The sequence below is a fragment of the Sceloporus undulatus genome, chromosome 4 (genome assembly GCF_019175285.1).
Source record: "Sceloporus undulatus isolate JIND9_A2432 ecotype Alabama chromosome 4, SceUnd_v1.1, whole genome shotgun sequence".
NCBI classification, from domain to species: domain Eukaryota; kingdom Metazoa; phylum Chordata; class Lepidosauria; order Squamata; family Phrynosomatidae; genus Sceloporus; species Sceloporus undulatus.
Genome location: NC_056525.1, coordinates 92438893 through 92464573, shown reverse-complemented (window position 1 = coordinate 92464573; position 25681 = coordinate 92438893). Strand labels below are relative to the sequence as shown.

Below are 25681 nucleotides of genomic sequence, written 5' to 3'. Positions count from 1 at the left end.
CTATAATGCTGCAGTTTTTCTTTGACAGTTTATAATTGTGGAAACTAAATGTCATTTTTGTGTATTTCTTTGTCTGTGTTCTTTGTCTAATCTAAACTCACCGTCACTAATAGGGTTTTGGTTGTACCACTTAGAATAAAAGACCAAAAGATGCTATTTGCTGAACGTATGAACATTTTCAGATTTATTACTCTAACATGTGTGGACACTTTCTCCATATTAGAGGAAGAGTAAGTACAAAAAGGCTGTTACAGTGTACCACTTTCACAAGGACATTTTATTGGTCAGTTTTTCAATAAAATCCTCAATTTTCAGTGCATTTTTGTTGCTTTCAGTTTCTTTAAGTGGTGAGCCCCTTTAAATGCAGTGAAGTCAGCTGTGCATCATGTATATGTCGTCCTAGGGACCACTGTGCCCATACTCACTCCCATACATGCTATTTTATACTCTCTATCAGAGCAGCATGCTAATACTAAGATGCAACATGTTTTACATGAACTTTAGCAGTGCCATCTGTACACCATAGATACATGCCTTTGCTCCCCCTATCCTTTGGGCTATGAGCCAGTCTTTTTACCACTGACATCTCTTGCAATGCTGTTGATCTGAACACTGCATTGAATGTCAGAACTGTGTACAGTGTATTGTTTTTGCCTTGGTTATTTATTGTATTTATAACCCACTGTGCAGATAGGTTTTCTAGTGCATTCTTGAGCCCAAATGTATCACGTGCAGGAAGTCCCGACAATAACAAAGTGCTGTATAGCTCCACATCTGTAGGATTCAGCCATTGGAAGTTAGGAGTGAATGCAAGTGTCCTGTGCCAATCTGGTGCATGTGTCGTGACAAACTTCTCCTAACAGAACGGAGCTGCTCATAAAATTCTACCAGGCATCTGAACAAAGTGTAGGCCTCTAACACAGTTCTTGGCATCCAAGCAGGTTTGCTCACAGAGATAGGTGAAATGTCTACAACTGAAAGCAACACTCAGTCATTGGGCAAACTGTTGAGATCAATTGTTTTTAGCACTGCTGGAATCTAATCCTCTTGTTTAGGCTGCTATCTAGGAACACTCCACTGTGGCTGAAAAGGTATGAAATCTTGGTCTTTGAACTGTGTGGTTGCAAAGATTAAAATGACTGGATACCAGTCTTGTGTAGCCTCTTGTCTTTTTTTCCCCCAGTGTCGAGAGAAGGGCTTTCTTTTTATCCTTTGTTTCCAACTACACATCATCTAAAGCATCTCCAAATTATTTGGCCCCCATAAAGGGGAATGCAGCAAGGTTGGGTTGCAATTTGGCACTTGCAGTAACTTTTTAACCATCGTTGCCTCCTGGCAACCACATCTCCCACCATGGCAGGGGAAATAAATATCAAGGCTGGTATTTGCCCTAAAGACTGGTGCACTGGGGTATTTTGACCTATCAGAATCAGGGGATGATGCTCTTTTGCCCACCTTTAGTTGCCCTGGCAAATAAGGAAGTAACAGAAGCATCCCTGATAGCCAAAACTGAGGCTTCATGCATGCTATATCTGATGTCTTTGAATTTTGATCCTTATTGGGGGGTGGAGGAGGGAGTATTCTATCAGCTTTATTTATTTATTTAATTTCATTTATATCCCACCTTTCTCCTCAAAGGGACCCAAGGCAGCTCACAGATAAAACCTTTAAACTATTATAAAATTCAAACAAAACATCTATATATAAAATCACATAAAATATATACAATAAAATATAAAATCACAAAGATAAAAACAGACAAAACACCCATCCGCTCCATAAAACCACCCTGCTATGCATTATGTACAGAAAGCCTGCCGATATAAAAATGATTTTACCTGGCGGCGAAAGGCCAGCAGGAAGGGGTGAGCCTGTGATCTTTATGGGACTGAGAGAAAGCCTTCTGCAGATCTTGGGGCTCTTGAAGGTTCATATGGGGCGATAAGGTCTCTCAAATAGTCTGGACTCAAGCCATGTAGGGCTTCCTAGGTCATGAACAGCACTTTGAGTTTTGCCCAGAAACAAACAGGTAGCCAGTGGAGCTGTTTTAACAAGAGAGTCCTATGCTTCCTGCAACTGGCCCCTGTCAGCATTCTGGCTGCAGCGTTTTGAACCCACTGAAGTTTCTGGACAGTTTCAGAGACAGACACAAATGTAAATTCTAGCTTGGAAGCAGCTAGTTTCTGGCACTTTATCACTAGATTCTGTCACTCTCAAATTCAGCTCCAGCACTCTCACCACCTTTTTAAAGTAAGATTATAAAATTTCAGGGGTATGTTAAGAACTACTGAGCAGCCTGAGACCTGCCATCTTCTTTATGGGCTTTTTGTTGTTGTTGTCAGGGGGTGAGGCAGACAAAGATGTCTACTCCACATCCCTGTTTTTTTGCACCCAAGCTATTTCATATCTGGTGAGAAAATAGGACATTGAGAAGCATCCTAAATATTTTTGGGCAGAATGCACAATGATGGCTTCAGAAGAATACTCCCTGGTCCCAGAAATGGTGCACTGCCCAATTTTCCTTTGTGCACATCATGTTTGGTTGCCAGAACTACCACCACTTCCTGTTTGTATATACCTCTTGCCCCCTGAATTTCTGAGTTTTTTGATGCAGAGTCCTCAGTATTAGTTTTGCCAGTTCCTGCCTATGAAATAGCCTACTTGTTAGCTGCTTTTGAGTCGATCTTGACTGAAGATGCCACTGAATGAGACGTCTCCAAGCCGCAATATCCCCTACCTCTCTGCTCAAGTCTTATAGGCTCAGACCCGTGGTCTCCCTGATTAAGTCTATCCATCAGGCATGTGATCTTCCTCTCTACTTCCCTCCGCTTTCCCCAGCATCACTGTCTTTTGTAGTGAGTCGTGCCTTCTCATTATGTGGCCTAAGTATGATAGCCTCAGTTTAGACATAATTTCTTCCTATTTTTCTTCACTATCCAGCTCTTACAACTGTACATGGTAATAGATGGTAATATAATGGCTTGAACGATTCTAACTTTAGTGTTCAACTGTATATCTTTACATGTTAGTATTTTGTCTAGTACTTTCGTAGCTGCCCTTTCTATTCCTAATCCTCTTCTGATTTCTAAACTGCAGTCTCCATTCTGATCAATGTTTGCTCGAAGGTATGGGAAATCTTTTAATTATTCCGATTTCTCCATTATCTAGGTTGAATTTATGTAAATTCTTTCCATCCCCTAAACCATCACCAATTTATCCCTTTTAGCTGAGGTCCATTAGGGTGAAGTGTTGGCAGAAGACAACTACACAAGGTTGTTCTCCATGCACCAGGCATAATGGATTGGGCACAGGGACTAACTCTCACTCTTAAGGTGGAAGATTAATTGGGTTGAAGCCCTGCCTTGGTGTGAACGGGAAGAGCAAAACCTTGTCCCCACAGTACAGGGAAAATGTTGATATTCCTAGTCAACATGCACAAAACATCCTGAGCCATTTTTCAAAATATCTGAACTGTTAAGGAAAAAGCAACATGGGTTATACAGTAAGAGAAATAAAAGATGTATGTGAGAGTCAGAGTGACTCAGCAGAAGCCAATGGAGAACCACACAGGTGTGAATGGTAATACAATTAACAAGTACTGAGTGCCAAGGACAAGAAATGCATAGTGAATAATTGGACACACCTGACAATTGTAAAGTGGTCAAGGCTGAGATGATGAAATCATTAATTGTAGGATGAACAAAGAGAACCAATGGGAATGATGTACACGCCTACTGGGTGGAAACAGACCACAGTGGGTGGTACCATGCTTTGGCTATAATAATGACTATGGATCCCATTGTATTTTGTGGATTGCAGAGTGAGGAGTTGAGTATTGTTTGGAGCTGTGTATATAGTAGAATAAAGTAGATCTTTTATATAAGACTACTGAGTTGTCTGGTGTCTTGGGTGAAGCTACAAGAACCAGCAAGGGTGAAAAGATTTTGTGGAAGCAAGAGGGATTTGAGGAACCAGTTTGGAGTAGTTTGTCGGGGTCTTCAAGCCTGTTCTCTGCCAGGTGGTGAGTTCCAGGCCAGGTGAAGAGCCACAACTCCCATCATCCCTGACATGAACATAGTCTGCTGATTAGTCCTAGAGCATTAGAATAAGATAAAAAGAACAAGTGTGACATAAATTAATTGGAAACGGTATTTTATCCATATTGCTCAGTTTGTATCAATGGTCTAGCTATTGCTCAACTGTAGCCACTGTGTGTGCCTGTAAGAATAATATAAAGTTTAATTTCTTGTTTGGGCTTCCAGGCCAGAGTCCTACCTGGCACTGTGCCATTAAATAAATGGCTGAGTTCCATCTATTACAAGACTCCAATCCTGAACCTTAAGGGGTTAAAAAAACACTTTCAATAACTTTACATTCCTTTTGTTGGAAAGAAAAGCTAGGAGACATTATTTATATACTTCACTATATTGATAAAATACCTCACCATTTAAGAAGTTACATATCAATAAATTCTAAAAAGTTGTTTCAAATAGCATACTGTCACTGGAAGAACACCTGTGGAAAATATTTATATACTACTGCAGTTAACTTTCCCAAATTCAAACAAGCTAAAAATGTACTAAATTGTAGAAATAACTGCATAACCAATTTTCACTGGTTACTAAAATCAATTTTGAGAACATTTTGTTTAAATAAAGACTGATATTTTTGGTTATTACTATAGCCTTCTCCCACTCTTCTATAAATGTTCCAGTGATAACACCATTATATACATTGGGTATTTTGTCCTGAATCATATTGGTTAGTTCAATTAGAGTAGACATACTGAATAGTGAAACAGGTAAGTAAGTTTCCCTGATTTAATGGGTCTACTTAAATTGAGACAAACAATAGGATTCATAAAGACCATCATCTGATTTATAAAGACTGTTATCTTTTAAGGGGATCTACAATTAACTATGTGTTTGTTCACTCATTACCAAAATAAAAAGAAAAATAACTAGAAGGAGCAGTTAAATATCAATTACTAGATTTCTGCTGTTTCTTAAGACTGTGATCCTATATGAAAATATTAGTGGGGGGGGAATCAACAAACTTTGTACAAGTCAAGAGCGTAAATAGGTACAGGTATACTTTAGTACAAATGAAAATGTATATTTAAGGGTTTTATTATCAAAGTCTTGTAAAACAATTTCAGAAACTGTACATCAACATGGCACAGACTGTAGCCTACTCTTGTTTTTACCTGCACAAAAGTATATGCTTCAAAAACTTTCAGAACTAAAAGAACAGGTTGCCCAACTACTTTGCATAACATAAAATCACTGTGTGCAAAAGGTTACTACTTCAGTGACTGGAACACAAATTTATTAGTTTATACAACTTGAGATCAATTACATTATCAAGTAGACTTGTTTTAAAATCATCATGAAGTTTAATTTTTAAAATGCACTACCTTTTTTGTAGGGTTTTTATACTTGCAGACAAAATGAAATAAATGCAAATTCTACCAAAAAGATACAAGGTTAACTTTTGCTCATCTTGCAAAATACAGAGGATTTTCATAAGCATCAAGAAATCCAAGTTGCCAAAAAATAAAAATAAAATCAAGCACACCACCTGAGAAAGATTTAGACTCAAAAGTTTTCCTTACATTGGGCATCAAAAAAGGCTAGTGCATTTCAACCTTGTCAGAGCCAAACAAATCCACAATGAAAAGATTCAGCCACAAGGCCAAAAGGATTATCTATCTCTATCAGAACATTTGTCTCCAGATGAAGCTAATGTTAGTTTGTCTACATTTAAGACCCTTAGTAGATCCACCTTGTTGTAGGAGATGAGGATGTTCTTGCCACAGTTAACATGCAGCCAGTGCATTCCCTATTTTGCTCTATTATCGTAAATGAATAAAACTCTATAAACACTATTGTAGGTGAGCTGGTTTACTAAAAAGATCATACAACACAAACAGTCCATGCCTGCCAAAGATGCATGCAGCTTTTTGCTCAAAATGGAAAAAGCAGCACCAAGCGAGTAAGAACTGCTGGGCTACTCAATTCAGTTTGGCCAATACCGAGAATGGAAACCCAGATATTACTTTCTCTAAAATTCTGATGTAAGTATTTAATATTAGGAGCTTTACAACCAATTATAGTTACAGTTGTATACATCTAGCATAAAAGGTTAAACAAGTACAGCATAAAGAAATCACACAGGAATGACACTGATGCATGTTGTCAACTGTTTTCATTGCAAAGGCAATTAGTCGCTCATATCCATATCCTCTTCATGATGATCATCCCCATTGACTTTGGATTCCCTTGTATCACCACTCCCTTTTTCAGCAGGTGAATCTTTAAGCTTTGGGGAAGTGGCATCTGCTGCCTTTTCTTCCTTCTTTTCTTTTTCACTATCATAGCCTTGTTCTTCTTCATCATAATCTCTTGTGACCTGCTTTGCCGAGATAAAACACATAGCAAAATATGTAAGACGTGTTTCAAAGTATTTGGGAAACAGAATTTAGCAGGGTACCAGACAGGCACAGAGGAAAAAACAAAATTTTAAACATACTTTGACATCCTTGTCACTCTCTGACTTTCTCTCCCGATCCTTCTCTTTGTCTTTACTCTTTTTCTTCTTGCTTGTTGACCTTTCTCGTTCGTCCCTACTCCTCTCTTTGTCTTTATCCTTTTTCTTCTCTTTTTTGTGTCTGAAATGAAAAGATATTTCAAAATATTGAGAAAATATTTAATCGAAATAATAATCAAATGTTTGCATTCTACTCCTTGCATCATACACATGAAATCCTCTTTTGAAAGTTGGCAGTCAAATTCAAACACCAAGTATGGTTATAGGGAAAACTGCACCAAGGCTTATTTAGATGAAATGGATTGAGTTGTGAGATTTTTTTACAAGACTAATTCTGGTAATGTCTCTTCTTAGCTTACTAAAATTTAAGCAAAGAATAACATTACTAAAAATATTTAAGTATATAAAAGATGGTTTTGTTAAAACCATCCACATACTATCCATGCTCCTGCCTGTTAAAATCTATGTAACATATGCACAAACACCAACTGCATGAGACACAAGCACTAAATTGTTGTTGTTGTTGTTGTTGAGAATTTAACAGCCATTTCACCCTAAGCTAATAGTTTCCCCAAATACTGGACTGAACAGATATTTTTGTTTAACTATAAAGCAGTACAACAGGGACATCAAAGAAACTGATGTAAGGCAACCATTTGACCACAAAATTGCTTATATAATCACTTTCGACCAAAACTTGCAATAAAGAACATGTAACATAATAAAAAGCTGTAATTCTTCTAACATGTTTCAGTCCCATCCATTATTTGCTTGAATAATGCCACGATAACATGGTTCAGTAATTTGAGCAATGGACTGTGACTCTGGAGACCAGGGTTCAAATCCTGGCTTGTCTGTATAAACCCACTGGGTGACCTTGGGCAAGTCACTCTCTCTCAGTCTCAGAGGAGGGCAATGGCAAACCCCTCTGAAGAAACCTGCCAATAAAATCTCATGATAGCTTTGCCTTAGGGTCACCATAAGTTGGAAACAACTGGAAGGCACACAACAACAAACCTTAGGTACACTTATTAACAAAAAGGTGTCTACTGCAAGGAACTACCTAAAAGAACAATCACAGAGAGGGAGATTGCTAAGTTCTTCCTACACCTTTCCGATCTCTGTGGGTTTATTACATGTACAAACCTTTTAGGTGAAGGAGATCTAGACATCTTTCTCTTAGGAGATCTGGGCTTTTTAGGAGACCTGGAGCCACTCCTGCTTCTTCTGCGACGCCTTTCTCTGTAGTAATCAGAAATAAAAAGTCAAAGACCCTCCAAATCAAAACATACCACTGAACCAGATGGTGGAGGTGTGCTGTGCATCAGCCTAACATCTACTGAATGAGTTCCATTTGCTGAGGCAACAGAATGTGAACAGGATGTTGGATTTATCTGTCCTTGTGCTCTTGATTATTTGTGCATCCTGACAGACTGCAGCCAATAGATGTGGCCTGGGGACTTAGATTCAGAAAGTAATCAACATTTTCCTGAGGACTGACCATCTTAACAATCTCTTTAAAAGACATTGGTTCATCTTCTCCTGAAGAAGCTGGGGTTGGATCAGAAGAGGTTTTTTGTGGATGTTCTCCCATTGGGTCAACTTGCTGGTCAGCTTCAGGCATTTCTGGATGATATTACAGTGAGACCTTGTTATCCACTGGGGTTTGGTTCCAGAATCCCCCGTGGATAACAAAATCCGTGGATGCTCAAGTCCCATTAAATATAATGGCAGAGCAAAATGGTGTCCCTTATATAAAATGAAAAAATCAAGGTTTGCTTTTTGGAATTTATATTTTTTTGGAATATTTTCAAGTTGTGGATGCTTGAACCTGTGGATAAAAAATCTATGGATAAGGAGGGTCGGCTGTACTTAGAGCCATTTCAATCAAGGGTTTGGCCCTGTTGAATGAGCTTTGCTGGGAGAATCAAGAGAAACAAGCTGCAGTTCTTCCAGGAATTCTCACCTTTGTTCAATACAATCGACTATAGTTCCCAGCCCAGATGGTTGTTTCAACTAGGACCCTGACACCCTTTTACAGTGGTAACATTCTTATCCTGATGGTCTATCGAAGTGGTGGTGCTGCAAAACTATAGTTCTGCCTCATGGGGACCTTACTTTGGCATTCTCAGAGTTATAGTTTGTTCCCATTGCTTTTAATATATGAAATTGCTAGGAGTGGCTATCTGGAGGCTGGCAGTGAACTGGTACCTTTTCATCTACACTGTAGTAATGTATGAGGAGGTGCTGAAATGTTCTCAGGCTAACCCACTTCCTAAAATCTGAGTGTAATTTTGTCACTGTAGCTTGAAAAACTGTTATTTTGTATGGTAAACTGCCAATTCTTGCTCTAATTTCTGAATTTTCCAGATCACTGATAGCATGGAGATTTTGAGACTGAAGATGAAGCAACTCCTAAAAACGTTGAGCATGTTCATGACATGATTATGGCAGATCAGCAAATCTCAGCTAAAACAATGACTGAGACATTAGAGATACAGTGGTACCCCGGGTTACGAAAATAATTCGTTCCGCCGCCGCGTTCGTAACCCGAAATCCTTCGTAAGCCGAAAAAGCCATAGGCGCTAATGGGGAAAAGCCGCGATTTCGTGCGAAATAGCGCCGAAAAGCACCAAAAAATTTTTCGTAACCCGAAAAAACCTTCGTAACCCGGAACAGTTTTTTCCTATTGATTTTTTTCGTATCCCGGGAATTTCGTAAGGCGGTGCTTTCGTATCCCGGGGTACCACTGTATTCTAGGAATACACTGCAAATTCTATCAGCCAAGTAGGTGCTGAAATGTTTGAATGGTGACCAGAAAAAAAAATTGACTGGATACCTTCAAGTTGATTTTGTAACATTCTGCGTGATCTAGTGATAATTTTTTGGAATGACTTGTCACGGTTGATGCAACATGGTTATATCACTATGGGGATAAACAGACTGGCAAAATGCAGTGACACATGTCCCCAAGATGCTGGCAAAACACCATGAGGCTGCCCACTGCCCACATGGTGACAATTTTTGGGTGCTCCAGCAATGTGGCGTTTAGATGCCGCATGCCGCCAGAGCACTGAAAAACCGCCGCCATGGCAGCAAAGGCACCTTTTTCCAGTAGCAAAATGGAGCAGCTCTTTGCCATTTCTTTTTGTGCCAGGAAAATGTTGGGTTGGGGTGTGGCAGCCCCAATCTGGTGTTTTTAGGCCGCCTGTTTTGGCCCTATGATCCAAAGACCAAACAGTCCTTGCAGTGGCAACACTTAGGCTCTCCATGGTTGAAGAAATTCAAAACTTAAAAGGTCAGCAGGAAAGATCATGGCCAGTTTTTTGGGATAAGGAAAATATTTTGATGACTATTTCATAAGAGCCAAACAGTTAATGCAGAATAAAACTCTTAACTTGCTGTGCCGATTAAAGGAGGAAAAACAGTGAGGGAAGCTCTGGAAAGATATTCTCCTTTTGCAGGACAATATACCTGCTCACAGGGCTGGCAAGATGATGGATGATTTGAAGACCTTGGGGTCTGAGTGCATACCCCATCCACCCTACTCACCATATTTTACTGAATCTCATTATTTCTAGTTTTGAAAACCTTAAAAAATGTTTGGAAGGAAGGAAATTTTTTTAATGATTCAGAGGTGATAGGAGAAGCAGAGCAGTATTTTATGACCAGATATCAGAATGTTTTTGGAAAGGTTTAAAAGAAAAAGAAAAAGAAATGGTGTGTCAACTGTGTCTTTGGGGTGAATATATGGAATAGTACATAAGTTTCATGGTTTTAGGCCCCTCCTTTCTTGGTTGGGCCAAGAACTTTTCAGCACACCCTCGTATTATATCTGAGCATGGTCCAGCTAAGTCCATGGCTGCACACTGGAACTGGTTATTTCAAACAGTACTCACTTAATTGTCAGTTTCTAAGCCCAATTCAAAGTATTAGTATTGATTTTCAAAGTCCTAAATAGGTTTGGCTTGCAGGGCATCCTCATTATATACATTTATCTACCAGGCTGGACTTTTCTCTTTTGACATTTACATTTAACTTGCTGCTTTTATCACCCTTCTTAGTATTTTAATCAACTATGTTACTGTTTTGGTAGGTGTATTATTATCATTGATTTTCAGGACTGTAAGCCACCTTAGCTGCATATGTCCATTAGATAGAACGTGAGTCAAACAAATAAATAAGTGTAGTTATTTTGTTTAACGTGTTTTTATAACCTGAAGCAGTATCATTCACAAAAGAGCTTTTCTGTAAGACACAATTCTCATTCAAACAGTTGAAAGACTTCCCACAATGGTTTTAAAACTATGTTTCAAAAGGGAAATACAAAGTAACAGAAGCTAAGATACCTGCTTGTGCTTCTGGATCGTCTGGCTGTGCTGTAACTCTTTGGTGGAGTTTTAGACCGCTTCTTCTCTTTTTCTTCTTTCTTTTTATCTCTAAAAATATCCCAAGATTGCTAAGTACAAGTAATTAAGCTCTATTTACTTTATTCCAAAATAATAAACTGTTATAAAATTCTTGAAAAGGAAGCATTTTTATAGCCCCATCTCTCCCACTATTCCATCTGCTCCAGAAAGTTAGTGGGATGGTAATGTAGGGACTACAGAGTGGAAGGAAACTGCATTCACCCCCATTTCAACTCCAATGGATCTAAGTTCTGACATCCTTTCAGCTAGGATAGGCAAAATGCTCCAGTCCGAAATATGTTTTAGGACTTCACAGTCTGCTGAGTGTACCTGGATTTGGATGTGCTCCTAGACCTTCTAGTGCGCTCTCTGGAATGAGACCTCCTCCGTCGAGGACTTTTAGACCGCCTCCTGCTTCTTGACTTTGAGTGAGATCGTCTTCTTGATCGGCTTCTTGATCTTCTGTTGAACAAAAACATTCACTATCAAAATAATGTAGTCAGCCCTCCATATCCACAGATCATGCATCCATGGCTTGAAAATACTCAAAGGGACACCATTTTACTACCCCATTGTATATAATGAGATGTGCATCCATGGAGGATGCTGGAACCAAACCTCAACAGATATCAAGGCACCACTCTATCTATAATAATAATAATAATAATTTGTTTTATTTATATACCGCTATTCCAAAGATCATAGCGGTGAACAGCAAGTAAGCTAATTAGCAAGTAAGCTAATTTGCCCCCAACAGTCTGGGTACTCATTTTAGCGACCTCGGAAGGATGCAAGCCTGAGTCGAGCTTGGGCCCTTTTGCTGGTCTTGAACTCGCAACCTTGTGGTCTTGAGTGAATGGCTGCAGTACAGGCATTTAACCACTGCGCCACCAGGGCTCCTATGAATCTATGATTCTGACCACAACAGATCATGAACTACCAAAGCAATAAAGTTTAGCAAGGAGGAAAAATATGGACTAGAGCCAAATAAATAACTGACAGATGTACCAGAAAAATAAACACACGAAGGACAATTTTTCCCATGACAATAGTTCATTATCATAGCAATCTTGGCACATAAGGGATTTAAAAAAAAGAAATCAGATATTCTTGTTCTTGTGGATTATGAAGATAAATCTGGGCAAATATTATGAGATGGCCTCATATCTGTGGTGTTCCAAAGTGTGCTTCTAAATGGCAATCTCTCTGTTGGAATCAATTATCTTTTCTTGAAATTTATCAGAACGCTGTGGTGTTCCTAAGTATAGCAATAGCAAGTACATTTCCATACTGCTTATCAGTGCACTTAAGCACTCCCTAAGCGGTTTACAGAGTGTAAGCTAATTGCTTCCAACAAGTTGGGTACTCATTTTAGTGACCTTGGGAGGATACAAGCCTGAGTCGAGCTTGAGCCCTTGGCTGATACTGAACTCGCAACCTTGCAGTTTGTGAGTGAGTGGCTGCAGTACACCACCAGGGCTCATACCAGTGTATGTACTGTCAATTTTAGATCAGAAGGGGTACAGTGGTGCCTCGGGTTACGAAATTAATTCGTTCCGCCATTCCTTTCGTAACCCGAAAATTTCGTAACCCGAAACACTTTTCCGTTAGCACTGGAAAGCCTATAGCTGCACTTTGCAGCATTTGAATTTCGTAACCCGAAAAATATTTCGTAACCCGAAACAGTTTTTGCCAATCCAACTTTTTCGTATCCCGGAAATTTCGTAACCCGATCATTTCGTATCCCGAGGCACCACTGTATTAGTACTCTCCTGTCTGTCATTGTCATAGAAACATGAAGATAAGCTTCCTTCATATCTATGGAAACCATCAGATCCTCTTTCCTCGAGTTGTCTTTTATTATTTGAAGCATCTCCATTTTCAACCCCATGTATCTCACATAGACACTGAGATGTCTGAGACTCTACCAGACTATAAGTCCCATTGCTTCTGGGTACAGTAAAGAAGAGTCCTCTATTGCCCTTATGTCTAACAGATGTAGAATCTCTGCTAACACTATCCCCTCTTTGACAATATCTCTTACCACAAGAAAAATAACTGCTTTCTGATTTTCTGTTGAATGAGATTTTGTAGCCAGTTGTTACCAATTGGTTTATCCATTGATCTGCTATAGAATCATAGAGTTGGAAGACACCACAAGGGCCACTGAGTCCAACCTCCTGCAATGCACGAACTCACAATGAAAGCAGATGGCCATCCAGACTCTGTTTAAAGACCTCCAAAGAAGGCAACTCAATCACACTCCAAGACAAGGTCCCACTGTCAAACAGCTCTTACTATCAGGAAGTTTCTTCTAATGTTTAGGTGCAATCTCTTTTCCTCTAGCTTGCATCCATTGTTCCAGGTCCTATTCTCTGGAGCTGCACAAAACATGCTTGCTCCATCCTCAATATGACACCCCTTCAAATACTTAAACATGGCTATCATAACCATCTCTTCTCCAGGCTAAACATACCCAGGTCCCTAAGTCTCTCCTCATAAAGCATGGTTTCCAGACCCTTCACCATTTTAGTTGTCCTCCTCTGGACATGCTCTAGCTTGTCAATATCCTTTTTGAACTGTGGTGCCCAGAACTGGACACAGTATTTCAGGTGAGGCCTGACCAAAGCAGAATAGAGTGGCATGATTACTCCTTTTGATCTAGATCTAGACACTGTACTTCTATTGATGCAGCCTAGAATTGTACTGGCCTTTTTGAGCTGCCGCATCACACTGCTGACTCTTGTTCCATTTGTGGTCTGCTAGGACACCTAGATCCCTTTCCAAGCAGAAATGTCTGAAAAGCAGTAATCCCCCCCCCCCCCCACACACACACAGGTGGAGTCCTGTTACCAGTATTGTGTTCTACCTTATTTTGTGGAAGACCCACCTCCTTTCCCCTGATTCTATCTGAATGGGAAACTTTGCTTTCTGTAAGTTGTCCTTGGTCTCTACCATGGCTGTCTACATTCCCTATAATCTATCTGCCTAGCCATTCCTCTTCCCCCATGAAACGAACTATAACTAGGAAATCCTCCTCTGTAATATCTCCTATCCAAGCTTTTATTTTGTAATGTTGTCATAACCTGCTTCTTATTATTATTTTCCACTAGTACCCTGTCTAAGGTCTCTTAACCAAATTGCAGTCCTAGGGTACAAATGCTAAATTATTCCTAGATTTCTGGCCCATCTCTCCATGAAATAATCACAATGATAATCTCTCTCTCTCTGTGTATGCCTTTAAGTAGTTTCCAACTATCGTCAAACCGTGTTCCCTCTTTACAATTATCCACTTGTTGAAATTCATTACATTTATAATTAATTAAATTAAATACATTCATTTCATTTTGATTTAATTTCACCTAAATTTGATTTGGACAATTTTTTTGTGTTTAAATTCCTTTGCTCTTCCTTTTTTGATTGGGAACACCACTGATGATCTGTTGATTTCATTACTTTCTTGCTCCCTGTATTTCCCCACATTATAAACAGGCAGTATCCTCATTACTGTTTGTGGATGGCTGTCTCTGATCTATATCTACTTGTCTCCCACTCACATGAGGCATTGATGAAAACACTATTTGCAAACAGGACATAAACTTTGGTGTCATGTGCTTCACTGACGAATGCATAGTAGTGCCTTGCTGTTAAAAATTTCTCAATTTCCACCTTGTTGCAGCAAGCCTCAATAGATGCTGCTGCATCTGTTGCAAAACTTAAATTTACTAGGTTATTTCCCCCTTTCACCTTGCTGTAATCAGTCCCAGCAGATGGTGCTGCCAAAGCCACGCTTGCCCTTACTGCAGAGCTGTCCTAATCTGGCTGTTCCCCTTGTTTTGATCTCCGAGTATTCAAAAGGTGGTTGGAACCAATCCTGAGAGATTCCAATGCTAGCACAGCATTTTTCTCTGGTCTACTCAAACAAACATAATCCAATTTTAAGCCATCCTCTGTCTTTTTCCTCTTTTCCCCTTAAACAAAGCACTTGCTGACTCCTCAAGGTTCAAGCCACGCTTCTGTCTAATCTCTTTTCCATTTTTATATTGTACCTATTTTTTTAATTTCTTCTGCAGTGATCATCTCGGTGGCTCTAGTTTTCTGCTTTTTTTTCCCCCATTCACTTCTGTTCTCAATGACACTGGGTGTTCCTTGCTCTTTGTTCCCATTACTTTTGTCTTTCCTTCTTCTCTTCCTTCTGTCTTTTCTCCACCTTTGTTTCTTAATTATTCTAATTTACCAGAAAAGGGCTAACCCATGTCAGGTTGGTGTGGCAGGAAAAAATAAACTGAAGAAGAAGAAGGGGGGAGGCAGTCTTAATGGTAGTAACGAAAAAGAATGTTGCCACAAGGGGATAAACTCAACTGTGGTGAATTGTTCCTCTGTGTCATCCTGAGAATGTCAGTGATCCCAGAGTATAAAGTTTTACCTGTGTCTAGAAGATGATGGTGTTCTCCTCCTCCTTGAACGTGATCTGGATCTTGAATGCCGTCTCTTATCATCCTTTTTATCTAAAATTAAACGATTAAGAATGTTTTGTTGGTTATAAAAAGGTTAGCAAAGATCTACCCTTCTAAGCTTTGTTAGTGTAAAACTAAAACAGGATGGGTTTCTTATCTAAAAGAAGGGCTTTAGTGGTGGTGGTGGTGGAGAATGCCTATTTTTTGTTAATCTCATGTAGTGGAATAAAAAAAACTGCAGTGAGAATTCTGCATTTTTTTCTAACCCCTGTCAAAATTCCAATGTATTGCAGAATATACAAATAGTACACCATACCCAAAAGAATGTTTTTGCATGGGCAGAACAGCATGTTCAACTCAAATAGCCACAGCTAAAACCCAGAGAACACAAGGAGGAAGAAAAGCAAATTAAAATGTCATTGTAACCTGGTTTGTTTCCAGACTCACCTTGGTCTCATGAAGGGAGAAATGCTAATTTTCCCTCCCAAGGAACCATTATATTGACAGCCAGGGTACACAACCTCTATTTTGTTGGTTTGCTTAAAAATGGCAGTGCCCATTAATGTTTGTTCTAATACCTTATACTGGTTGACACAAAAAAATTCCCCAATGGCAAAAAGTTGGTAATTTTGTTGAAATTCTTTGAGGCATACTATCTTTGATCCTGGAGATAGTATACAGCCACCAGACCTAGTAGGAATTGAAATGTGGAACAGCACATACTGTGATAGCACCAGGTAGATGTTATCACTCTTGAATTTCCTACTATTAACATTTGTTGTATGACTTTACTATTATGAAAAAAGGTCTCTCCATCCACCTTTCCACACCATGCACTTCTATATACTGCTATCACAGCCCTTTTTTTTCCCTAAATAAAAAGCCCCAAACTGTGCAATCCTTCCTCATAGCAATGTAGCTCAAATCCAATGATTCAGGATGCTCATTTCTTCACCTTTTCCAGATCTACAATATTATTTTTAAGGTGCAGAAAACAGAACTTTATACGTTAGTCCAATTGCATCACTACATAGTCATGTTATTCATTCACTTCCTAAAAAATGGTGATACTCTGCATAATAAAACATGTTAAATTACAACTGCAGTATTACTTATAATGCTATTTCATTCTTTTAAAACCTAATATCTATTTGTCACATTTATATTTTTGCACAATTCCCTGTCTTTACCTATAAAGGGAATATCTTAAAAATATTCTTATCTACAATTTTTCATGACTAATAATGATGGCAACATAGAAATCTCCTTGGTTCTCTCCAGTGCTTATCTATTTCTACCACCTTGGCCTAGCCCCAGTCTAAGACAAGCCATCCAATAAATAACAGATAGATGAAACAGTTTCCTAAGATGGAAGCTGAAATACCTGTGCATGTTAAGAGTGTAAATATTCATATATGGGGGGGGGGGACCTTGTTAAATTGGGGCTTCATATACATAGAAATTGTTTTCTCACACATTCCCTCTGCCACATCCCATGTTGTTTCAAATAGTCTGCAAACACTCTGAAACAGCTTTTAAGATGCACAAATGAAGGAGGGATCTGCAAAGATTGCCACCAAATTGTCTGTAAATATTATACAATACTCTACTCATAGGGAACTGGAGACATTATATTAGCTGTCCCCCCCACCCAAAAATTATCCTTAACGTTATTGTTTCCCCCTTTTACACAGCTGCTGTACACATTTTGATTGAGCTATTCTTACCTGGTACTGAGAAGCACACTGTCTGATACAACTGATTTTTGTAAAGCACGATGATTTAAGGAGTACTTTAGATCTGATTTACCTGGTTCTATAGCAGCAGAGATCAAAGATTGTGCTTCTCGTACTCGTTTCATGGCTTCTTCTATTTCTTTACTGGAGGTATCTGTTTTCAGACTTGGTGAAACGAGGCCTGCAGTTACATGGTTCAGCCTGGAAAAAAAAATAGTTAACAGCTGGTTACTGCACTATCCCAAGCAAGAACATCCTCACTCTGTGAAATGCCTGCTTCAAAATTATACATGGCAGACTGAAAGCAACATTTTAACTTTTGAAATTGTGGTTTATATCTCTTAGCTTTACTCCCCCCGCCCTGCCTTTACTCTCCTTTCCTTTCCTTCCCTTTCATGTATACGTATAACGCTGTATCCATGTGGTCAGGGATTTTTCCCTTTTCTATACAGTACTTGGAAAATTTTGTTGGAATAATAACTTAATAATAATAATAATAATAATAATAAACAGTTAATGAAGAGGGTCTCTTGAATAGACATCATTCCAGTTACTTGAAAGAAAAAAGAAATAGTATGGCTTATTTCACTACATCATCTCTATTAAACACACCTCTGACAGATATTTACATGCTATCAAAAGCCCAAGGAAACTATTGTGGATTTCAGGAAGTGGAGGCAGGGTGTACTTGGACTACAACAAAGAACCTCCTCACCTCATTAGTTTCAAGACACAGTACCAGTGCTGCATAAAGGAGACTGCCCACTGTGCCAGTCTCACTTTACCCAAAGAGAGTATGACTATGGGATCAAGACAGGTTTGGCTGCTTTGGTGGAACACCTATGCTGGAACTGCATAGTGAGCATGTGCTTCCTGTGTCAGACCTCTCAGCCGCTTTCAGTGCCACCAACCATATCATCAGTACCATCAACCACTATATCCTTCCACAGTGCTGCTCTGGGATGGGACTTGGAAGCTCTATTTTACAATGTTTCTGATCCTTCTTGGGGACAAACTCAGAAGATTGTGCTAAGGGATGCCTGTTAAGACACCATGGTTATTGGCTTATGGGATCCCTCTGAGCCGTTTTGTCTGGATGCTCTTTAATGTGTGTAGGAATCCCCTTGGACAGGTCATCTGGAGTTTGGTGACATACCTCTCTCTCATCTCCGTCAGATACCAAAGAAGCTGTTTTGATATTGAACCAGTGTCTGCTGTCAGTAATAGACTAGATGAGAATTAATAAATCGAAGCTTAATCCAAACAAGACAGATGTGTTCCTGATCAAAGAGCAGATCAGAAGACAAGGATTCAAACTGTACTGAAAGGAATACACTGCCCCTTAATTCTCAGGCTTGTGGCTTGAATGTATTCTTGGACTCAACCCTGTGCCTTGACACACAAGTTTCAAGGGTGGCTAGGAGGGCATTTGTACAGTTAAGACTAGTGTGCCAGCTGCACCCATTTCCAGAGAAGGCAAATGTATCCTACTCTACGTGGGACTACCTTTGGAAACTTCAGTGGGTTCAAAATTCTGTCTGGCATCAGTTACAGGGAACATGTAACTTGCTGAAGAGCTGTACTTGCTACCGATTTGTTTCTAGGCACAATTCAAAGTGCTGGTTATGACTGATAAAGCCCTATACAGCTTAAGTCCAGAATATAAAAACGTTTCTCCCCTTATGAACCAGTCCATGTCTTAAAATCCTCAGTGTTCCCTTGGGCGTGCCATCATTGCAGACCTGTCTAGTGAGGACACTGGACAGCACCATCCTCAGTGGCTGCTCCCAGCCTGTTACTCTGTATTTTGTTGTGGCACCAAAGCTCTCTAAATGTCTCACGAAACTACAATTTCTAGAATCCCATAGCTTTGAGCCATGACAGTTAAAGTGATGTCAAACTTCATTATTTGTGCAGTGAAGATACAGCCTAGGAGCAGGGATGCTGAATCTTTGTTGAGACTAGCTGAAACTTGCAGGGACCTCCATTACAGGAAAAGGTAGGTCCAGAGCTGTAGAGAAAAGTTTCTAATCCTGGTGGTAAATTATAACAATTTGACACATTAAAAGTCTGCTTGAATAAAAATGTGTTCAATGCACACTCAGTGACCATAGCCACTCTAGGGGATTTGATTCAGAATGAGAAATGTGCTGTCCTAGTGCCAACTGAAAATCTATGCTTCTTCCTCCCATCTTACATTCTTTCTAAGAGTTTTCCAAAGAGTTAGAATCATAGAATCACAGATCTGGAAGAAACCACAAGGAGTGCAACTCCCTGCCATGCAGGCACTCACAATCAAAGCACCCCTGACAGGATGGCCATCCAGCCTCTGTTTAAAGACCTCCAAAGAAGCTGGAGGATGCTGAAGGAACTCGTCCCTCTCCCTAGAGTTCATTTTAATTATTTAATTGCAAGGAATGCTTATTGTTAGTTTTTTTCACTTGCTTTGCTTTGTTAATTGCTATGTATTTTGCTATGTAATCTGCTGCTGTTGATTTGCTAATGTATTTTTGTTTTTGTTATTTACTGCTATTGTTAATTGTTATGTTATTGATATTGTTTAATATGCTGCTATGTTACATTTGTTTTTTATTTCATGTTTACTGTTATTGCTTTACTTTGTATTAACCCCTCTGTTGTAAGCAGCCCGGATTCCCAGTGATTGGGCGGCATATAAATAAATTATTATTATTATTAATTTTTATCCAGATGCTCTCCACCTGGCTTTCAGGACTGATAACCTGGATCTCTTCACTGATGTAAATATCCCTGACATATAATGCTATTCCTCCTCCTTTCCTGTTTGGCCTATTTCTCTTTAAAATGTTATACCTGTCTATTATACCCTACATTCCAATCATGGAGCCCTGGTGGCGCAGTGGTTAAAGGCCTGTACTGCAGCCATTCACTCAAAACCACAAGGTTGCGAGTTCAAGACCAGCAAAAGGGCCCAAGCTCGACTCAGGCTTGCATCCTTCCGAGGTTGCTAAAATGAGTACCCAGACTGTTGGGGGCAAATTAGCTTACTTGCTAATTAGCTTATTTGCTGTTCACCGCTATGATCTTTGGAATAGCGGTATATAAATAAAACAAATTATTATTATAAGCCTCATCCCACTAGATTTCAGTGATGCTTATTATACCGTATTTGCCTTGTTGTGCTAGGAGTTCAAGATCATCTTATTTCCCATGTTCTGTGCATTAGTGTAGAGACATCTAAGATCATGGGCCCTACTTCCCTAGCTGCCTGTGTAATGTTTTTCCCTCCCACTGTTTGGTCCTTGCATATTTGCGTTATTCCCTCCCTCATATAATTCAGTTTAAAGTCCTCTTGAGCAGTCTTTTGAGACTACTGGCAGCCTCATCGTCATATCACAGATTTTTGCCTCAGGAAGGCAACACATTTCCTGAGACATCGTTAGGACCACAAACACTGATTCTGTACCCCTCAGCAAGGGGTCCCCCACCACCACTACATGCCTTTTTCGAGGATTAGCAGCAGCTATTCCCTGTTGTGGTGCTCCCAAGGTCTCCTGCACCTTCCCTAACAACTGGCCCTGCTGATCTTCCTCACCATCCCTGATAAGGGAGAGAGTTTCAACTCGATTCTGTAGCTGCAAGCTCATAGAGCAATCCTTGGTTTTTCTACTTGTATGTCACATTCCTCCAAATGTCTACCTCCTGTGTATGTGAAGTGACCTCCTCCCCAGAAACTTCCTCTGTGTGTTCCCCATCCAGGGCTGTCCATTCTGTTTTATTCAGGAAAACCTCTTGCTCACTAATATGCTGAAGTGTACACATCCAGGCCTCTAGCTGCTGGACCTTCTCTTCCAGCAGGGCTACCATCTTGCACATGGTGCAAGTGCAGTTACTCACACCTATAGGCAAGAAAACAAACATACCACAACTGCTGCAGGTGACTGTAGCAGCTTCCTCACTGTCCATATTCAGAAGTCTTAAGTTGTTTCAATAATGCACTGAGGACTCATATGCAAGCTCCAATAAATTTCCAGTGCCATCACTGCAATATTACCTCACTTTTTAAACATAATTTCATTTTATTTACCCAACAGGACCATACCCCCCAAGTTGCAATTCATCCCTGGAGTCACAGGGCACACTGCACAAATAAAATACTGCCTTTTGTGTGGTACCTTTCATGGCAAACCCAAACCACATAAATGTGATGCAGAATCAATCTTTGTGACTGTGAAGGAAGTAGACTGCTGATCAGTGCTTGTTAGCATTCCTTTTGCTACAAGTGGAGAGGCGGGACAAGATCAAGGTGATACACTGCAGTGCAATATCAAGTTTTCACTACACTATTTTTGCTGGTAAAAACAAAACAATAGATCTGCGTGGCAACATTTCCAAGACTGTCTGTGAGCAGTCTCACAGAACCCTTATTTCACTTGGCTACTGGCAAAAGAATACAGTACAGTCATAACCACCTTTGTTACAGTGCAAAAATGAAAATTCATACTTACTTTGGATCCACTGTGCTCATAAGCTTTAATAGCTGATCTGCTGCGAGAGACTATAAAGAAAATTGACAAGAAATTGTTTTACATATGAAAATTTGGGAAAAGAAATTACATTGAAACCAACTCAAAATAAAAAAACAAGAAGGTACCCTGCAAATTAAAGAAGCCACTGTGTAACAACTGTTTGCCAGCCACATGCAAGTTTGTCATCTGAAATTCTGAGATTATGGCATCATTCCAGGTAAAATGAAACACTGTCTTTTTTATTCTTAGTAAAGAAAGCACTTACTTATCAGCTGCCTTGATAGAGTGGTTCTAGCCTTTTTAAGGTTTGTTTCCAAAAGTTACACATAACTAGCTAAATGAGATTAAACATGTTCTAACCTTGTAGCTGCTGTGGTTCAGTAAATTCCAAGATTTAGTTCTCATCAGCAATCTTACACTGAGAGTTAATATGAGCATTTGGCCTTTAATTGTTACTATGGGCCCATATAGACAGGCCAAAATAAAGCTGTTTCGAGTCACTTTGGAGGTATGCTTTTAAATGATACATGCATCCTAAGAGGCTGGAAGCCACGCCAAAGCCATGCTCCAGTCCTAAGGAGCATGTTTAGATTCATGTTTTAGAATCTAAAGTATAAATTAAGTTTGAATTTGAGTTCAGTTTCTGATTTGTCAGCAAGATTCCCTGATAAGACTGTAGAATTCATAGAGGATAAGTGATCACAATCTTGATGCTAATGAAGTTTTTTTTAAAAAGGAGACTACTAAGCATGACCTTAGCTACTAGAAACTACAGTAGTTTTTATTCACAAATCATACAATTCATTATGCAATTATGTTCCACCCAATGTTCTGCCTAGATTAAGCTTCAATTTATTAGCCGTCATCTCATTCAATATTTATCTCTGCCACTTGTTCAACAATCAACTACTTCACCAGAAAGAAGAAATACAGTGATGTACTTGCTATTGATGACACCACACCTTAAATTTCCAGATGACCTCACTCAGTGGTTTTAAGTACATGTTAAAAAGAACAGGGGATATATGGTAACAGAACTTTATAGAACTTGACTTTCTACAAAAGGCACTCGACAAGGTTACCATGCAATTATATCTGCTAGAAACAGGACAACCCCACTACTTTACATTAAGCCAGTTTCTCTGAAACAAAATACTAAAACATTTGCCCACTAAATCACTTTGAACTTCTTGATGTGTTTGTTATCTGACAATTAAGGCTTATTAATGCCTGGCTCGAAAGACTAAAATATTGCATAAAAGTTCACAACTAAAAACCTGCAAGAGACTAAACAATGTGTGTGCAAGGACACGTGCTCAACACACCTGAGAGTTTAAATTTGCTCCAGGAAGACCAAGAGCGGCCAGAGCTGGATCAAGCGTTGGAGCTCCTAAAGCAGCCAAAGGGACAGCACCAATCTGTAGTAAAGAGAATCAGTTGAAATATAGGTAGCAATATTTTTTCAGAAGGCAAATAAGTATGCAGCTCATAGCATGTTTCTGCCTGACAAGGAAGATAAAATCAGTTAAAAATAGCATTCACCATCTCTACAGGCAGTAGCTTTTAACTGTTCTGATTAAATCAGACATACTGCTGTATGATTACCAACAGTGGCATAAATCAGAAAAAACACAAGAACCTTGCATATACCATATACAATCGCCCCTCTGTTTTCACAAGAGAATCGGTTTGGAAATCTGCCGATATTCAAGCCCTATTGGCTTGAATGGTGGTGCAGCCCCGCATACCCCTTTCTAAGTCCCCCCGTTTGCCCCTTGCAACTAAGTGAAGGTCGCAGATCTAAAGTCTGCACAAATGGAGGGATGACTGTACTGTTAATCTGAGTATATCATCATCTGACTGGCAGCAGCTCTCTGGGATCTGCATCATTTGCTAGTTGAAATCCATTTCAACTGACGTTTCCCATGACTGAGCCTGGGACCTTCCACATATAAAGCAGGTCCTCTTCCAATAAATTTATGATTCTTCTCCAGTGACATGCCTTTTGCCAAATCAAACCATTAGACACTGGTCACTGCGACCTACTGTCTCTTCAGGTTCTCTGGCAAGGATTTTCAAATCCCCTCCCACCTGATCCTTTAACTGGACTGACTGAACAATCCTTGTGTTCAAAGCATACACTACCATGCAACTGTAACCTAATACTGATAATCTGCTAATTAAACAATCAGAGGAGGGAAGTGCAAGCAAAAAAGACATACAAATAATGCACAGTAGGGCAACCTACTTGTGGAAACCTTCCATATCTTTATACACTTTATACACTCTTCCGGCAGGCCTTTCCAGATTAACCATCCTGGCCCAGGTTCCCAGGTTCCCTGATTCCCTCATTCCTCCCGTGGCCCCATCTTAGTGATGGTTGAGGATCAACAGAGGGATATCAGGGTTTTTAGTTTTAACTGCTGGTTTTATGCTTGTATTGTGTTTTTAATATGTTATACTGTTTAATACTGTCTTAAGGGGGGGAGGGATAAAGTGTTTTTAATTGTCATATTTTATATTTTACTGTTGTTAACCGCCCGGATTGGTTTGCCAGAGGGCGGTATAAAAATAATAATAATAATAATAATAATTATTATTATTATTAAATATTATTATTATTATTATTATTATTATTATTATTATTATTATTATTATTATTATTATTATTATAAATCATGCAAACCTAGGAGCAGTAGGTAAATTATGCTGTGAGACATCTTGGCCAGAGCTCAAGAACTCAGAACTCTTATAGGCTGCCCAGCATCACTGCTTTCGTACAAAGTCATAGAGCTGGAAGAGACCACAAGAGCCATTGAGTCCAACTCCCTGCCAAGCAGGAACACCAATCAAAGCACCTCAGACAGATGGTCACCCAGTCTCTGTTTAAAAACCTCCAAAGAAAGCAACTCCACCACACTCCCAGGTAGCATATTCTACTGTTGAACAGCTTTGGCCATCAGGATGTTCCTCCTGAGATTTAGATGGAATCTCTTTTCCTGTAGTCGGAATTCATGGCTCCTTGCCCTAGCCTCTGGAGCTGTGCAAAACAAGCCTATTCCCTCTTCAATATGACATCCCTTCAAATATTTAAACATGACTATTATGTCCCCTCTTAACATTCTTTTCCTCAGGCTAAACATTCTCAGATCCCTAAGCTACTCATCATAGGGCATGGCGTCCAGACCTTTCACCATTAAGGTTCTCTGGACACACTCCATCTTATCAACATCCTTCTTGAACTGAAGTGCCCAGAACTGGACACAGTATTCTAGGTGAGGCCCTACCAAAGCAGAATACATTGGTGCTATCACTTCCCCTGATCTAGACACTGTATTCCTGTTGATGCAACCAAGAATCAAGTTGGCTTTCTTGGCTGCTGAATCACACTGCCGATTCATGTTCAGCTTGTAGTCTATTAAGATTCCTTGATCACTTTCACATGAACTAGCCAGGTGTCTCCCACCCTGTATCTGCGCATTTCATTTTTTTCTGCCTAGGTGTAGGATCCCCCTGTTGAAATTAATCTTGTTAGCTTAGCCCAGCCCTCCAACCTGTTAAAGTCATTTTAATCCTGTCCTCTGGGGAATTAGCAACCCTCCCAGTTTAATATTATCTGCAAATTTAATCAGCATGCTCTCTATTCCTTCATCCAAGTCATTTGATAAAGATGTTGAATAGCAAAGGGCCCAGTACAGATCCCTGTGGCACTCCACTAGTCATCTCTCTCCAGGATGATGATAAGCCCTTGGTGAACACCCTTTGGGTTCGGTCAGTCAGCCAATTACAAATCCACCTCAGTAGCACTGTGTAGGCCACATTTTACTAGCTTCTTTGCAAGAATATCATGGGGAAATTTGTCAAAAGTCTTACTAAAATCAAGGAGCCCTGGTGGCGCAGTGGTTAAATGCCTGTACTGCAGCCATTCACTCAAGACCACAAGGTTGCGAGTTCAAGACCAGCAAAAGGGCCCAAGCTCGACTCAGGCTTGCATCTTTCCGAGGTCGCTAAAATGAGTACCC

At 39.7% G+C, this 25681-nt stretch overlaps 1 protein-coding gene across 4 annotated transcripts in view; it reads right to left on the bottom strand.

The window, feature by feature from the left end:
- Positions 1 to 5111: 5111 nt before the first annotated feature.
- Positions 5112 to 25681, bottom strand: part of SRSF11 (serine and arginine rich splicing factor 11) — a 34267-nt gene continuing 13697 nt past the window's right edge. For 3 of the 4 annotated variants that reach the window (XM_042462429.1, XM_042462432.1, XM_042462433.1), the window contains 9 exons: positions 22985 to 23077; positions 21639 to 21688; positions 17225 to 17352; positions 15385 to 15466; positions 11289 to 11420; positions 10899 to 10988; positions 7696 to 7791; positions 6532 to 6670; positions 5112 to 6414 (listed from right to left, as the gene is read on the bottom strand). In XM_042462429.1, the coding sequence (XP_042318363.1) occupies positions 6223 to 6414; positions 6532 to 6670; positions 7696 to 7791; positions 10899 to 10988; positions 11289 to 11420; positions 15385 to 15466; positions 17225 to 17352; positions 21639 to 21688; positions 22985 to 23077 (1002 nt within the window). In that variant the 3' untranslated portion in view covers positions 5112 to 6222. The remainder of the gene's footprint in view (positions 6415 to 6531; positions 6671 to 7695; positions 7792 to 10898; positions 10989 to 11288; positions 11421 to 15384; positions 15467 to 17224; positions 17353 to 21638; positions 21689 to 22984; positions 23078 to 25681) is intronic. The other variant, XM_042462430.1, reaches the window with a different exon arrangement.